This window comes from Empidonax traillii, unplaced genomic scaffold (genome assembly GCF_003031625.1).
Source record: "Empidonax traillii isolate 1590-97213 ecotype Southwest subspecies unplaced genomic scaffold, ASM303162v1 scaffold340:size591717, whole genome shotgun sequence".
In the NCBI taxonomy this organism is placed as follows: Eukaryota; Metazoa; Chordata; class Aves; order Passeriformes; family Tyrannidae; genus Empidonax; species Empidonax traillii.
Genome location: NW_020955533.1, coordinates 289761 through 306066, shown reverse-complemented (window position 1 = coordinate 306066; position 16306 = coordinate 289761). Strand labels below are relative to the sequence as shown.

At 43.7% G+C, this 16306-nt stretch overlaps 1 protein-coding gene across 2 annotated transcripts in view; it reads left to right on the top strand.

Annotated features, from left to right (window-relative positions):
- The window catches only part of GPRIN3 (GPRIN family member 3), a 32235-nt gene extending 22060 nt beyond the window's left edge, over window positions 1-10175 (top strand). For both annotated transcript variants that reach the window (XM_027892152.1, XM_027892153.1), the window contains exon 2: window positions 5216-10175. In XM_027892152.1, coding sequence (XP_027747953.1) covers window positions 5308-7686 — 2379 coding nt within the window. In that variant the 5' untranslated portion in view covers window positions 5216-5307 and the 3' untranslated portion in view covers window positions 7687-10175. The remainder of the gene's footprint in view (window positions 1-5215) is intronic.
- Window positions 10176-16306: the final 6131 nt, after the last annotated feature.

Sequence of the window (16306 nt, the reverse complement as noted above, 5' to 3'; positions counted from 1 at the left end):
CTCCAACATTTGTTCCATGGCCCATTGAGCTGAGCTTCTCCTTCTAGAGAGGTGTGACTAACCCCACTAGCCATTTAAAGGAACATAATAGTAAATACACAAGCAAGACACACAATACATCACACTTTTCCCTGTTTTATCCTCGGGGCAGTTGTGATACGGCCAGAGAAGGCTTTGGGTATGGTCAAACTATGGAGTAGGCCCCTAACTCAAGATAGCCTTGAGCACAGATGCTGCAACAAATGTGCTCAGATACCAGGATGATGGGCTCAGCTGATGAGCAGAATCAAGGTGTGTTATAGTGTAAGGCAGCAGAAAAGCATCAAGAAGCAGTAGGAGAAGGTAAATAGCTAAAAAGGGCAGACAACCCCTTATTGCACTAAAAGCAGTGTAACAATAGGCTGTCGTCCATCTGGGCTGAGTAAAGTCCTAGCAATTCACTGGATAGTGAGGGAGTAAATAGCTATTTAGCAGTATATGCTGAAGTGTTAGAGAAGTTCTGCTGAGTCATCAGAGGCCGGTCCAAATCAAACCACCACATCCAACCCACTTTGCTTAATATGTGCATGGAAGGTGCTGCAGCCCTGTGGTGTTGAACTTGTTGCTTCTGCCGTCCACCTCCCTGTCTGTCTCTGAAACTGGTTCCTGCTGTGTTTGCAGGTCTGATCCTCAGTAAAATGTGCAGTCCCGAGGTGTAGAAGGTGAAGTGGGACTTCAGGCACCTTACCCTTGAAATGCCAGCCTCGTCTCTGCTAGGAACTGCGTGTATGCAAGGTATCTATGGGCATCCCCTGCCGCCTCTTGCTTTCCTGTGATTGTAGTGTGATAATATGTCTCCTGTCAGCATCCCAAAGCACACTGAAAGATGGAAGCTCTGTGTCTTGTATCTTGCCTCTTCGAGAAACTTCTTTCATATTTTAATGACTATGTCCTTGGTTTGTGCTGCCCTTTATTTGCACTGCCAGTTTTCAATCCCACAGATAATTGGGAGAAAATAACCCGTGAAGCAAATTTTTCACAGATAAACAGAATAACAAACACCCTTTGACACTAAAAAAATAAAGTTACAGCATTTACAGAGAACAGCAACTTAATTATGTGGGGAAAAAACCCCACTGGGTACAGACTTAACACATGTACATACGTATGTTTAAAATTTAAAGAATTGCCCTTTTTGCTCTTTATATTCCGTGGTCTAATATGAGTTTAGGTGAGCCATTATCTTTTTTTCTCAGATCAAGAAATGAGAATGGAGACTGAATTCTCACTTCAGCAAATGTTTTCCTCTGTCCTTAACCCGTGTGGTTGTATAATGATTTTTGTGATGCTCTGAGAGATCATGTAAGATTAGAACTGTTTAGAGCAAATGCTCAGCTCTTATATTTGCAGAGACGAGGGTGAAGAGAGGGCTCTAAGAGTGAAGGGCTCAAAAAATAGAAAGCTAATGAGAATCCATGGTTGGGGAAGGAGTGTTTGATTAGTTTGAGAGCTTCTTTTTAATTATTTTTATTTTTACAGTTGAGGGTAGGTGGAGATGCTGGCAGTCTTATTTGCGCTTTTGCACATTTTCAGGTTTTATACAAGAGAGAATGGGAGGCAGAGTCTTATGTAGGAATTTGCTGCAAAATTATTGATTTGTATTATGAAACATGCAGACTTTCTCATAAGTGGCAAGAGGAAAAAGTGTAGTGTTGTTTAATTGGGGATTGGGTGTTAGTGAAATAATTAGGAGTTTCTTTACATTGTCAGCATTGAGTCGCCTAGAAACTTCTTGGTTTGGGAGTTTATGGTGTTTCTGTGGGGTTTTTTTACAGCACATAAAAAAGACCTACTCAGTCACAAGAGTCCATGAAGGTCTGCTTGACATGCAGGGACCCTCCCAGACCATATAAGCCAAACACAGACATTGTCAAAGGTAGAAACCTCTTGTTGCGAAAGGCATGGAGTAATTCTTTGTTGACACGAGAGTGACACACTCAGGCAGGCTAATTTAGCCTGTAAGAATAAGGGGAAGGAGAACTGTGTTGGTGTAGCAAATCTGTTCTTATAACTAAAAATTGATTTTGACCTTTGTGGAGATACTAATTTCACCTCCTGGTGAAAGAAAATTTTGGGTGATTGCTTCAGGTCTGGTACAGGACTTGAAAAATCCATCAGCGATTTTGATTTGTTTTGACATGTTTTTTGGCCAACTATTGCATTTTGTGTTTCTGTTTCTCCTAAGTATTTGCTTGCAGGCATTGTTGCTTGTTTGTTTGAATCCTCACTGCCTTGGCAGTTGAACAGCGTTGCCCAAAGGTCACAGCATTATTCTTCATTCCTGTATAACAGGACTCAAATAATAAAAATGAGACAATAATCATAAATGAGATTTCAATAACAGAAATACCTTTACAATTCTGTAATCTGTTTGGTTTGCTTGTTGTTCTCTTTCATAAGACTTACCTTTCTGACTTTTATATATTCTTCAGTAAGAACATTATCAAAAATTACTGTGTTTATTTAGACTACTACAGTGCCTTTGGCTCCTGTCATTAGGATGGCTTAGTGAAGAGTCTAGAAAATAGCTTCCATTACTTTGACAACAAAGTCTTTATAAAAACCTTATTCTAACTCATTTTCAGAGTCATTCCAGGCAGCAGAATAACCCATGTCCCCAACCCGTGTTCAAGGGTCAAACAAAATGTTTGGTCTCTGCTCTGTTGTCCCACATCAGAGAATAGGTCCAGGTGGATTTTCTGGGGCAAAATTTCCTCTGTTGGCATTATATGTTGAGGGCTCTGTAGCAGAATCTCTTTCAATTACCACATGAGGCAGACATTTAAATGTGTGTTTCAGGTGATGCTGGGGAAGAGCCACTAAACAGATGGGGAGAATTCATGCAGGGGTTCAGAGCAAAACTAATTAATTTAATTAAAAAACTAGGAATCATTTCCCTGTTGAGAGGGTATGAGCTAAAGATGGTGCTCCAGGTTCTTTATTGTGGAGAACTGAACAGTTTTTCTCTGAAATCTTTATTTCTTCTGAAACTGCTGAGTTTCTCATCCTAAAAATGTGGGTTGGTTTTGTTCCATTAATTATTTAATTGTTCTTAAATAAACTCTGGATCTAAAAAAATAAAAGAGATATGTGACCTGCCCAATTGTATATACTGGTTTAGTTTACATCAATATCTGGAAAGGGAGAGAAGACAGTAACAGAATTTAGACAAAAAGATTCCCGAAGCCATCTGCTCCTCTCCTTGCAGACATTAGATGTTTATAGTACAACAGCAGAACATGGAATGACTCTCCTTTCCTTCAGGACTATGCTGTCTGTCTGTAAAGTGAACACAAAGTAAAGTGAAAATGTCTCACAGGCAGCCACAAACTCCCACTGATTTGCAGTCTGGTTTACATACTTCTCAAAAATCTTAGCAATCCTTCGCCTTCCTGGAAAGCCATTGTGGGATGGTGCTGGGCTGATGTCACAGATTATAGCTAAGGAACTCAGGATCCTTCAGGGGCAGGATCACAGTTTCTCAGGTCTGGCTTAACCCAGCAGACTGTATATCTGTGGTTGGACAGAGCCCAAAGAGACAGTATAAAAATAATAAATTATTAATATCTGGAAGATGTAAAGCTCAATGAATAAGTAATAACTTGCAGCACTTTCCTTTTCTTAGAAAAATAGACTGGCTGTATTTTTTAAATTTTCCTTTCATTGATCATGTTTCTTCTGTTGCTCTTTCGAAGTATCCTAAGGTACTGAAACTTAGGATTAATTTAACAAAAACTAAGGAATTTACACTGCTGCCATTCAGGCTGAGAAAGAGGAGAGAAGAGATGTTTTCTGAAAAGAGCTTTTGTTGATTTTGCTAGTGGAGAGGGAGGGTCTGGAACAGCTTAGTGATTGCATAGCTGCTTCCAGCAGCATCTCCCTAGGAACGTAGTAGAGGAGATCCTACTGTGTGCCTGTGGAGATGGAGGCACACAAAAAGGTACATTAATTTTCCTGGTGTCATCTCTCTGGTTAACAGAACTAAATGCTCAGGGTGTCTCCCAAGTCTCATACTTGTGTTTTCCTGGTAGCATAAGACAGGGAAAACTTTTTAGACAAGCACATGTAGCATGCCGTTTAAAAGAAGAGTGGGATGGGATTTTATCACTGGCCACCACCACTCTACTAGCACTGACAGGGATCCAGTCCTTTACCTTTAAAAGAATCCAAGTTGGGCTAAGCCCTTTGGTATGCCCAGCCAACAGGCACATTTGGAGATCGCCTCCTGTTTGAAGTGATGGTTTCTCTGCAGTCCTGGCAGGATTTCGACCTTGATAACTCTGCTGCACCTGCTTAAAATCCCTCTCCTGTGTTTCCCTGGATATGGCATGGGCCCCTCATGTGCTGCAGTGCTTCAGTGTTCCCCTTCCAATTTCATACCACCTGCTCCTAAAATGATTTCTAGATCACTTGTACCCCCATTTATTAATCTCGCTGGCTTCCTTGTAATTATTTCAAAGGATCTAAACGTGAAAACAGTAAGTGTGTGCACAGCCTTTGTGCTGTTTTGTGCAGCAGCTTCTCTTGTTGTTTATATGCATCATCCAGCAGGTTGTGATCCCTCCATATTCCTTTTACCAGTGAGGTTTGGGTTCATCCACATTAGTCTCAATCGACCTGTTGCCCCCTGTGACCACATCCTTGTTGGTAATGGAGCTAGAAGGGCTATTCTTGAGAAGAAGGGGGAACTGATGCTTATTGAAGGTGTGGGATCTGCTCAGGTCTGGAGGTGGATCTAGGGAATCAGATCTATTCTTCACATAGGTGCAACAGGCAAGGTGCAACAGGGCCTTTCCTTCCACCTGTGACTTGTTAGAGAATATTATCACAGTGAGTTTATTTTGTGACTTTGAACACCTCTACACAAAGTCTGTACCTCTTCTTTAACTTCATATTTCTTTTTTTTCCCCCTCCCTCTTGGTATGTCATTGTTTTCTTTAATGTATTGGCAACAGAGCAGCTGTTTTTGCTTTGTCCCTAATATTGGTTTCTCCATCCAGACTTCAGAACTGGGAGATCATTGAAATCTGTCTTTTCTGTGACTTTTAGGCAGAATTGGGTGCTTCACTTTCCCCTTTGCCTGCAAGTATTTCTTTTCATGCCATAAAATCAACGCGCTCTGGGTGCTTTTTCTTTAATCTGACTGCTGCTAACCCTGAGTTCTTTTCATTAACAGGTTAGCTTCACAGGAAACCCGTCACCGACAGCCTGCCCAGCGAGAAAACTCCAAGGAGAAGCTGAGCGCAAACAACATCTTGGAGGCAGTCCATGGGGACTGTACCAGATCCTCTGAGATCTGCCAAGCTTTCCCTTGTCTCGGCTTCTGCAGAGGAGGAGCACCTGGGAGACCTGCAGTCTGCTAAGCACCAGCCCCAACCACCCAGCGGCCAGAGGACCAGCAATGGCTTCCCATGCACACCGTCCAGCCCAGCTGCAGTTTGCTTGTCCGACCTGAAATGTGCAGGTGCTGCTGGCACACAGAGGTGTGAGCAGTGCCACGAGGACGATGAGAGCCAGCAGGAAGCCTTTCCTCCTGGGCTCACCAGAACGGCTACAGAGGGGCATCCTGCAGCTGTAAATCCTGCTGGTTGCTCCCACCCGGTGGGCAGCGGAGCACCGGCAGCACCAGCCCTTCCTGCAGCAGGAGCCCTCTCGGTGGGGCAGGGACCAGAGATGATGCCAGCCCCCCAGAGCTCCCGACAGTTCGTGCAAGGCAGCCAGGTGAAAACGAGCTCCCTGACGCAGATAGATGACTCTGCCTTGAAACCTCAGGGGACTGATGATCAGCCGGCACTTGAGGTGTTAAATTATTCTTCCCCAGGTGATCCTATCAGGGGTAATGAATCCTGTCATACTTCTCAGGCAAACCTTCTGCAAAGAGGGGAAAAAGACAGGGGAGCAGAAAATAATGGTTCCAGTGCATGTCAGTCAGCCTTGCCAGCAAGGCAAACCGAAGCTGACCTGGGGAGAGACCCACAGAGCAGTTTGGAGGCGAAGAGCGGGACTGCAAACACGGCACAGTTGCAGCCCGCAGATAAAGCTGAAGTGGTGCAGAGCAACACGGCACCAGCCCAATTAAGCCACAGGAGTCCACATCTTGTACGCAACACGGACCCCAGGCCAGGAAGTCCAGGCCCCACTCAGCTCTCCAAATTCAGAGAAACAGGTACAATGACGGTTCAGCCAGAGAGCAACTCTTGGACTCAGGAAGCTGTAAGTAGGACATGGCGAGATGCTGAGGTTCAGGCTGTGGCTACCGTGGAGAGCAAATCCGCCTCCACCAGTCCCAGCATCCTTGTTGCCTTCTTGAAAGGGAATCCTCCAGAGGAGAAGGAAGAACTGCATGTAATTTACCAAGGAGGTATGGGGCTGAGCCAGGCTGCACATACTGACAGTTTATCCCCACAACAAAAGTCCCCGTGTTCTCCTGGTATCACACCAAAATCGACTGTTATGGCTGTGACTGCTTCAGCCCAAACCCAGCCTGTCAAACCGCCTGGGGTCCCATCTGACATGGTGTCTCCAGTGTCAGCAGATAATGCAAAACCTGTTGTCCCCCTCTCCCCTACAGCCGTTACCTCCCAAGGGACATCTGTGGGTCATGCTGGAATGACCGGTGAAGCCCGTGATGGCAAGGATGCTGCTCAGCTGCCAGTGGATGCTCCAGTCCCACCAAAGCCTGTTCCAGTCGAGCAGCTTGCTGTTGACTCCAGTAATCAAACTCCATCCCAGTCTGGGACTGGCACTGATAAACCAAGCAACACTTCCCCTGCTGCTGTCCGAGGAACTGGGAACAACACGCAAGATCTTGTCAGTGTTGCAGGAAGCAGCCCATTAGCTTTACTCTGTAGCACAGACAGTGAAGTCAAGCAGAAGGAGATCCCAGCCAGCTCTGAGCAAAAGCCTGTGCAAAGTAAGGGTGCAGGTCAAGGGGAGGCCATTCCTTATCAATCTGTGGTAAAACCAAAGGAAGAAAACTTGATGGTGCTTGATCCTAAAGGAGGGATGAATGTTAGCAGCCAGCCTGCCACTGTCCATGTAACGGCGTGCTTGGAGGATGTAGGTGAGAAGGAGAGCAGAGGCCAGGCAGACACCAGCCAGTCTCAGACAGCCAGCAGCCAGAACCTGCAGGCAGGACTGACATCTAAGATGAGTGGGAGTTCTCCAGGTCTTGCCCATCCTGCAGCAGCATCGGCATCTCTCCAGCAGCAGGGCTTCCAGGCCAGGGAGTCCAGACACGAGCCTCACACAGCAGCGATTCCTGCTTCAGCTCAGGCCTTGCCGAACCTGGGGGAAAACAAAAAGCAGCCCACCCCAGCCATGGAGGCAAAAGTGCAAGTGAAGCAGTCCAAACACGTCAGGGATGTTGTTTGGGACGAGCAGGGAATGACGTGGGAAGTTTACGGTGCTTCCCTTGACCCAGAATCCCTGGGAATTGCCATCCAGAACCACTTACAGAGACAAATACGGGAACATGAGAAACTGATCCGGGCCCAGAATAGTCAGACACGGAAATCCATTTCCTCGGATACATCCTCAAATAAGAAACTGAAAGGGAGGCAGCACAACGTGTTCCAGTCCATGCTGCAGAATTTTAGGCGTCCTAACTGCTGTGTCCGACCTGCTCCCTCTTCTGTGTTAGACTGACATGGTTTGCAGGGGTGCCTGGATCTCTGCACTGGTACAGAGAATCCCTCTCCTCAAGTCTCGAGCCCTGCTGTTCGGTTGTGTTACTGGGGTTGTGATGCAGCAACACTGGAAAATTATTCCCCTTTGTTTTCTGACTAGCCACATGCTCCATCATGCCATTATTATTGTCACAGCTGGTGTATTCCCACATTATGCCCCCATCCCGATTACTGTCAGATGAAAAGCTAGGCACTTAGCAAAAGCACAAATTTCAATTGCCACCTTGCTGCAGGGAGAGCAGCACCTTCTGATAAAGCAGGAGGCGAGAGATTATCAGAATTTTTATGGGAAATTATTTGTGTGCATCATGAGGTCTTATACAAGGGGGTGGACTGGGGGAAGCTGTGGGAGGTGGAACTAAGGTTTAACACCTGTAAAGACCTAACACAAGACAGCTTTCCTGGTGTAAGTTACCTACGCTGAGGCAAATCCATGAACAGGCTATGGACATTGATCACTGAGCAGTCTCACTTCTGATGATACTGTGGCGCACTGTTCTCAGGTGAGCCACAGGGAGCCTCTTGTTGAAATGGAGAACCAGGCAAAGAGTGAGGATCAAGACTGAAGGACTATCTCTTTGGGAGAAGCTAAATCAATGGGATTTTGATGGCCAGAAGGGGAGGTGAGAGAGGGGCTTTTTGTCCCCTTATGGGGACAAAATATACCTTAAGCCATGCTTAAGGTATAAGCAGGCAAGGCACAGGAGAGCACATTGGTAGATGTACCTACATCCAGTGGGATGGTGCCTACTGGGGTGTTCCTGCCAGGTCTTTCAAAAGCAGTGAGCCATTCTGGCTCCTCATCTGGGGTGGGCAGTCCCTGCTCCCAGCCTCCCACGGCGCTGAGTACCTCTCCTCTAAATCACTCTTTAAAGTGATTTGGATCTTTCTTCTCTCTCCAGAGATGTTCTCCTGTACGAGCAGGCTGTCCTGTCCATTTGGGTCCATGAGCCTCCATGTCTACTGTGGGTCTTTTTCCCTTTTTAAGTCCTTAGCCAACTCTACTTTTTCAGTATTTTGGTGCTTTTCTTGCTGCCTTTCATAAAACCAATACCATTTATTTAGCCTGTGTGTATTTTGTTTTACCTAACACTCTATATTATAAACCATTATATTGTTAACTTGAAAAATTTACTTTATAGCAGTACTGAAATCTTGAGACAATCTTTGCTGTATTTCTGAAGTTAGAAAAGTTATAGAAACTGCTAATAAAAGGTAGCTTAGTGACTGTTTCTCCAGAATTGTGATATACAATGTCTCAAATGTATGTTGGTCGCATTTCTCAACGTAATATTTTTCAGCCTGGGAAATATGTTTCCCACTAGCTTTTTATTCTGTCCACTAGAGTTCATAATGGGAGGCTGGGGAGCTCCTGCAGTTAGTAGGAGATTTAGTTATCAATCCTGCAAAGCACTGAGGATTTGGATACTGTAGTCCTGCAAAGTACTAGAGTTAAATAGGAGTTACTTTTATTCCATTAAATATTTTTCTTGAATCATGATAATTTTTTATCCATCTCTAGTACCACACACCTGACTTACTCTGTAGATCTTACTCTTACAACTTACTCTAAGTCTTACAGGTTTACATAGTGTAAATGAGTATTTATCTTTTTTTTTTCTTTTTTTTTTCTGTGAAGTGAATCTGAGGTAGTTCCCTTTTATTTAGGAGGCCAGATTTCTTGAGTGTATCAACTGGCAACCCTTCATAGTAGATGTTTTGGGGTAATTTTTCCCCAACAGAAAAGTAAAATACTGTAATATGCAATATTTTAACCCATTTCAATGAAAGTTTTTGCTTCTAGGCATAGTACTGAATTGACTCCCAGTTTTCCTCTGGTGCATATCTGGGGGCTTTATGTCATGTCTTTGTTCAATTTCTGTACGTTATTTCAAGTCCTCTCCCACTTGTGATACTGAATTGCTCATTCTGAAGCAGCACATTAGAGAGTGTCTTCCCACCTCTGCCTACCAGGAGGAAAGTCTCCAGCCTTTTTTTCTGTTAGTACTGTTGTTTCCATCCCCTTCCTAGCAGTGTCTGAGATGTGAGTTTCATGTGAAATTTTGTGTGGGATTAATATTGGCAGTATCATTAGGTCAGGTTAGTTGACAAGTTCAGTGTCTCTTCCCACATTGTGTCCATGTCAGACCTAACAAGGTTCCCCGAGCTGTCTGTGGTTCTTGCTGTCTGCTGTCCAGGTCCAAGGCTTTGTGCTGCTCCTTTTGCCTCCCTTCTGCCCCTTCCCTCACTAGCTGTTGCCCAGCCTGTCTTCTTGTGAAACCGTGTCCCTTGGCTCAGCTTGCATCCCTCTCTCTGCTGTCCCCCCTTCCTGTCGTGCCGTGAGCCAGCTTATTCTGAACTGTCCCTTTACAAATATCCTCAGTCTGAATATACAAATGGATTGTCTTATTTTTTTCAAGAAGAGAATAAACAGCTATCGCGCGTTCACCGATTTCTATGAACTTTATTCTTTAGCTTAAGCTCTGCAAAATACTTCTAGCATAGGGGTGGCTTTACTGAGACCAAACTGGGCTTGGTGATGAATGAGCAGGGTGTGCTGGGCCAGCACTGGAATTAATTCTTCTTTGTGAGGAATGGGCGATCTTCCCTGGTTCCCTGCACCTTCTTTCAGTTGTGAGTCTCACTAGCCAGTCCACCCACACCTCCCTTCTCCACACCAAATTTTCTTCTAGGAAAATTTCACTAATGAATACATACCACAGAGCAGCGGTGGACGAGTTACTAAGTGGATGCATCTGAACAACTGCATGGGCATAACTGAAAAAAAAAAAATGTAGTGCTCAGCATGTATTCTGGGAAAATATGAGTGCAAAGATGCAAAGTGTCTGTGACACAGTCTAGTGAGTGCAAAAGTCCTGCAGACGTGTGTTTGAAGTCCAGCAATAAAGTGCCAAAAGCCAACACACAGAAATGAGTCGATAATCACCAGCACATCTCATAGAAAATACTTTAGGTTTTGACTTTGCCTTGCTAGGGCAGACTGTAGACAAGCTGCTAGTTTTAACACTGGTGATTTATGCTTACTCCTCCATACAGTGTCTAGATGAAAATGTGAATCCTCATATGGATGACACATGTTTCACCAGCAGCAAAACAGAACCATGTTTTGGGTAGCAACTAGCAAATATTATGCGTGTGAGTGGGCTTGTAGCAGCCAAGAAAGACTGTTCTTGGTGTCTTCATTTGTCAAAAATGAAAGTGTGCCTGGAGTAGTGATATGGCAGAGAGTAGGGGCAGATGATCTGTGTGCCACCACCCCACTCCTTTTCTCTGCCCAGTGACTCAGAATCACATTGCTGATGGTTGGATGGCTAAAAGCTAAGGAAATCCATTTGGGTTAATAAAAAGGGGGTTCAAAACAGAAAATAATTTGTCATTTCCAAGAGTAAATCTATATGAAAAAAAAAGGAGAAAAATACCTGTATTGCAGCCTAGCCAGTTGGAGTAACTTTTAAATTCATTTTTTTGCAAGATGAGAAATTTTGGGAAACAAGCTTATTGTCACTATTCCCTGTTGGTTGCATCTTCTAGGAAGGTTGACATGGACAGAACCATTTATAAAAGCAGTGAATGAGAATAGAATATTTACCTCTAGTTTCACTTCAGGAGCTTTGCACTAGGAAAAGATGAGAATAAGCACATTTCAGTGTTACCAATACAAAACCTGAGTTTTGGAGTATCTTGGTGCAGGCAATTTGCAATATAGTCCTGGATTTCATGTAAGGCTGTGACGTATGTTTGTGTGTACTTGGTTGGTGTCTGCCAGCTTTGTGTTGCTTTGGGGAAGAAAAAAGAGTGGGGAAGTAGCTGAATAGACAAGAAGGGGAATATCTGTCTTCTCCATTTCAGAGGAAAAAAACCTTCTCTTGAATATACAAGAAGAAATTGCTGAGAAACATGGGGAGGGAGGGACCAAAAGGCATATAAAATAAATTTAATGTATGTGCTTCACAAGGAATTCCCATTCCTGTGTGTGTAAAGCCAGTGCTTAGGTTCTGCCCATTTCTTCATTCTGGCCTCACACATTTTTCATATTGTTGGTGGTATCCCATGGCTTTTAGGAAAATTAGCATTTCCAAAGGCTATATATTTGGCTAGTATTTATAGATATATCCAAATTCGATTAAATAAACCCTCTAGGCAAACAACCTCAGTTTATTACTGCTAATGCAATTGTAAAATGCACTGTTTGGAGGAGTATATTCAAGGGATTCAGAAAAAGTGAATGTATGCTCTAAAGATAACACTAGCTTTTCTCTTGAATTTCATTAGTATGTTGAAATGTTAAAGGTAAAAGTGGAAATCCAAATGTGAAGATCAGTGTTGAAGGAAAATTCAAATTGGCTGCCACTGGTTTTTGGTTTGGAAACTTGATGGAATATACCATTACAGTGTTTCATTACTTAGCTCAGTGTATGCAAGGTTTGTGTGAAAGCACAAATTTTATTATCCTGTTAGCTCCATTGTCTTGTTCAGTGTCTATCCTTCTACACTTCTTAAAAATTAATACAAAACGTTACCAAGACAGAGTAAATCTTACACAGCTTAATGGGAACAGCTTCTCCGAAAGAGGCAGCTGATTGTCAGGCTCCGTGGGCTTAAAAAGTTACAGCTGCAGTTTTAGTAACCAACCTCGGCTGGTTAATTTTTTGATGTCTCTGTAATGGCTCTGTGAGTGGTCAGTATTTTCAGTTGTCCCAAAGATGTGCACATAGATTCTTATCCAAATACTGCACACTATCAAGTATCTCTGGGATCACTGGATGCTGCAGTGGTTCATGGACCTGAAGGTCAGGGCCTGTACCTTGAACTGGCTGCAATGTTCTTTTAGGGGCCTAAATTATCCCCCTTGATTTAGTGTAGATGTTTAAAAGAATGAAGTATTACAGCTGAATTGAGCCAAGCTGAAATTACTATCATCTGGGTTTTTTAAACTCTTGAGATTTACTGGGTTTTTTTCTGCTTTTTGCTTTTCTGAGCAGCCCTTCCTTCCTAGAATTTCTAACATGGATTTTGCATCAAAACCTGACAATGAAGATCTTGCAAAGTGAAGCATACCTTTCACCATTCAGGCTGCTTTTAAAAAAAAATTATTACTGAGCCAAATCACATAGAGAGGAAATATTTTTTCCTCTAGGAAAATGTTTGCTGTAGGTAAGCTTATGTGTACCTGTGTCCCTTTTTTAAAGGGGAGTGCATGTGTGCAAGTCTCATGCATCATTCATGCTCTAATGACTTTTTTCCTTTGCCCTTCTGATTGAATGCTGGAGGCTTAGCATTTTCTACAACATTGAGGCAAGTTTAAATCACTCTGCAATACAGAAACAAGGATTTTCTCTTTATCTGGTCTCTAAAAAACTGACTATGGGTGACAGCAAGCATTGGAGTTCATTAGGAATAGAATCACATTGCCTCATTTGAAATAATAGACCTTAAGTTTTTGTTAGTTTTCTGCTTAGACTGACACTCTTTGGAGTAGAAATAAATGGCATCTGCCAGCAAAGTCTCCAGAAGTTGTCTGCTGCAGAATATGAGTCCCAGATGCTTCTCAGCAGCTCTGCTGCAACAGGTGACCCTTCTGCTGCAGTGTCCTCCTGACAGCACTTCCCTTAGCCCAGTTCACAATCAGTAATTTCAAGTACGTCAAAAGCAAGTTTAGACACTGCCATGAGGAATTTCCATAAAATGGAAGAGAAAGATCCCTGTGTTTGTGGCACATAAAATCACATCTGAGTTGTGAAATAAAGGTCTCAGTGGCACACTGAAAAGTACATGGAGTTTCTACCTAGAGCTAAAGGGAGGGAGCATAGCTGAACTTTTAATTCCAAAAAACTATGGCCGTGGATCAGTCAGCAGCAGAAGAAAACTAACTTCGGGGCTTCTAACAACGAATAATATTATTGTGGCGTTAATTATTTTATAGTTACACTGATTGAACGTGATGTACTGTACAAAATAAAGCTAGTATTAGGCTTCCAGGTGTACCGTGGCATTCATTTGAGACATACCAACAGAAGTTTGCATGTGAAGAAGTCTTACAGTGATACTAAAGCAATGTTACCCACCTGACTGAGTCCCTTAGGAATTTAATGTTTTGCTGTTTTACATCTGGTTTCCATGCTGAGTACAATAAAATGAGCACTGTCTTAATTATTCTGGGTCTCTGTTTGTAGGCTGACATGGGAAAAGAAAGGACTTTTCAGGCTGGACCTTCTGGCTAAATCTGTGAATGTCTATAAGTCAGAGCAGCTACGGAGGGCTTTCTGAATTCAGGCCTGAGACCTGGCACCTTGCAAAGCTTAGCATGGTGGAAGCTTCCAAGTGCTGTCCCAGCTGGACAAGAGACCTGTCTGCTTCCGTCTGTGTAAGTGCAGTTGCCTTTGCACAGCTGTTCATGAGCACAGGCTTTTCTGCATCAGCTGCTACTCTACCCTTCTGCATGAATTCACTCAGCCTTTCAGCAGTCCATTGCCACACAAAAACACATTACTCATCCAGCTCGGCAGCCCAGGAGCCGAGGTGGAAAACGCAGTGTTTTAACCCTGCTGTGTCACTGCTGTAGCAAATTGTCACCACCACCCACCAGCACACACCACACACAAAGCTGAGAGCACCAGCATCACAGTAACCATTTTTCTTCCCTAAAAAAAAGAGGAAGTTTCAGAGTGCAAAAGAGCATAAGATAACTGTGGCAGTTAAGTATTTTGATCCAGCAGTGTTACAGGTATGGTATTTCCATGTACCTGACTTTTACTTGAAAGCATGAGGACCCCACCTCAGCACACACTTTCCTATGGTGAGAGGAGAGGAGCGGAACAGACTGAGATAATGTGGTTGCATGGTGCCTCTGCTACCCAGTGAGTTTCTGTCTGCTCACCCCCAGCTGGAATCTCTCCCCAAAAAAGAGCTGTTTCCTTCAATGTGTTTCTGTACTTGTGTCTTGGCTATGAGTGCTCCGGGTGCCTCAAGTAACTGCCCAGTCCCTTGTGTAATTGCAGAGGGTATTTTATTAATGAGCTTTGCTAAGATTCCTTGTCAGGTTCAGGTTCCTGCATGCTAGTGGCTGCCAAACATTAGTCCTGAACCCAAACTGCCAGGAGCAAGGTGCTTCCCTGCAGTACCTGGATTTATTCAGCTGTGTGCCACAGTTGGCAAGGTCTCTCTTAGGCCAGAAAGCTGAGGTATCCCTTTTGTACTTCATGCCTGTAGTCTTGCTGCAGAAAGGAAAAAGCCTAAGGGACTGATGCAGCAGAAAAAAGAACAGTGCAGAAGATAAGCCGTCTTTCTATCAAACCAATAATCACCAGTGCACATTTTCCATCTGATGCAGATTTTGTATCATATCATGTGGCGGTTTCAGGGAGATAGTGCCTTCATATATAAAGAGTAAGTCTGGCTTCTAGTTCATACATCAACTGATGTACTGAGGATGTGAGCTTTATAACTAGCAGCACTACATTCTGGGGTATCTGCTTAGATTCTTTAACCTGCTAAAGGAACTGCCATGCCTTTAGGGATTCAAATGCCATCAAAATGCTTCTGTTCTAGGTGAGTGTTTCCGCTCACAATAGGCAGAGTTGTGAATGGAAAAGTTAAAATTTCCTCATCAAGTTGCTCACTCCTTTGAGAGCCATAACTGAATGACAAGTTTGACTAGCCAGTGTTTTAAAGGGTAGGCACTTAAATCTGCAACTCAGTATTTAAACAAATATGACCTCATTTGTGAGAAGTGTAGGCTACTCTTACCTCTTGTGGAGGTGAAGTTGTGAAGACCTATGGATGTTTGACATCACCACTGTTAATGAGATACCCATAACCAGTGTGATAGTAACTCTGAGTTGTAATGATAGTGCACACAACCTACAGAAAGCTGCCAGTGCAGATTAGGAAATGGTAATTGTACGGTGATTGTATGGATAGCCAGCAGAACTAGGGAAGTCATCATCCCCCTGTACTCGGCACTGGTGAGGCTGCACCTTGAGTACAGTGTACTGGGTTCAAAAAGGATATTTTGGTGCTGGAGTGTGTCCAGTGAAGGGCAACAAGGCTCATGAAAGGTCTAGAAAATGTGTCTTATGAAGAACAGCTGAGCGAGCTGGGTTTGTTTAGTCTCAAGAAGAGGAGGCTCAGGGAGGACCTCGTGGCTCTCTACAACTACCTGAAAAGAGGTTGTAGTGCAGTGGGGGCCATTCTTTTCTGCTGTGCTTGCAGTGAGAGGACCAGAGGAAATGGCCTTAAGCTGTGACAGGGAGGATTAAGAAAAAAAAGGTTAGGGTTAGGTTAGAAGAAGGTTTTTTCTCTCTTAGGGTGGTCAGGCACTGGAATAGGTGGCCCAGGGATGTGGTAGAGTCACCAACCTTGGAGGTGTTTAAGAGGCATCTGGATCTCGCACTGGGTGAAATGGTTTGATGGTTTAGGGGTTACAGTGGACTGTAAGTGGACTGGAGCTGTGTGGACAATTGGATGATGATCTTAAAGGTCTCCTCCAACCATGATGATTCTTGGTTCTATGGTATGCCTCATTGCTACATTTCAGCTGTGTCGGTAGGAGTTCTTGG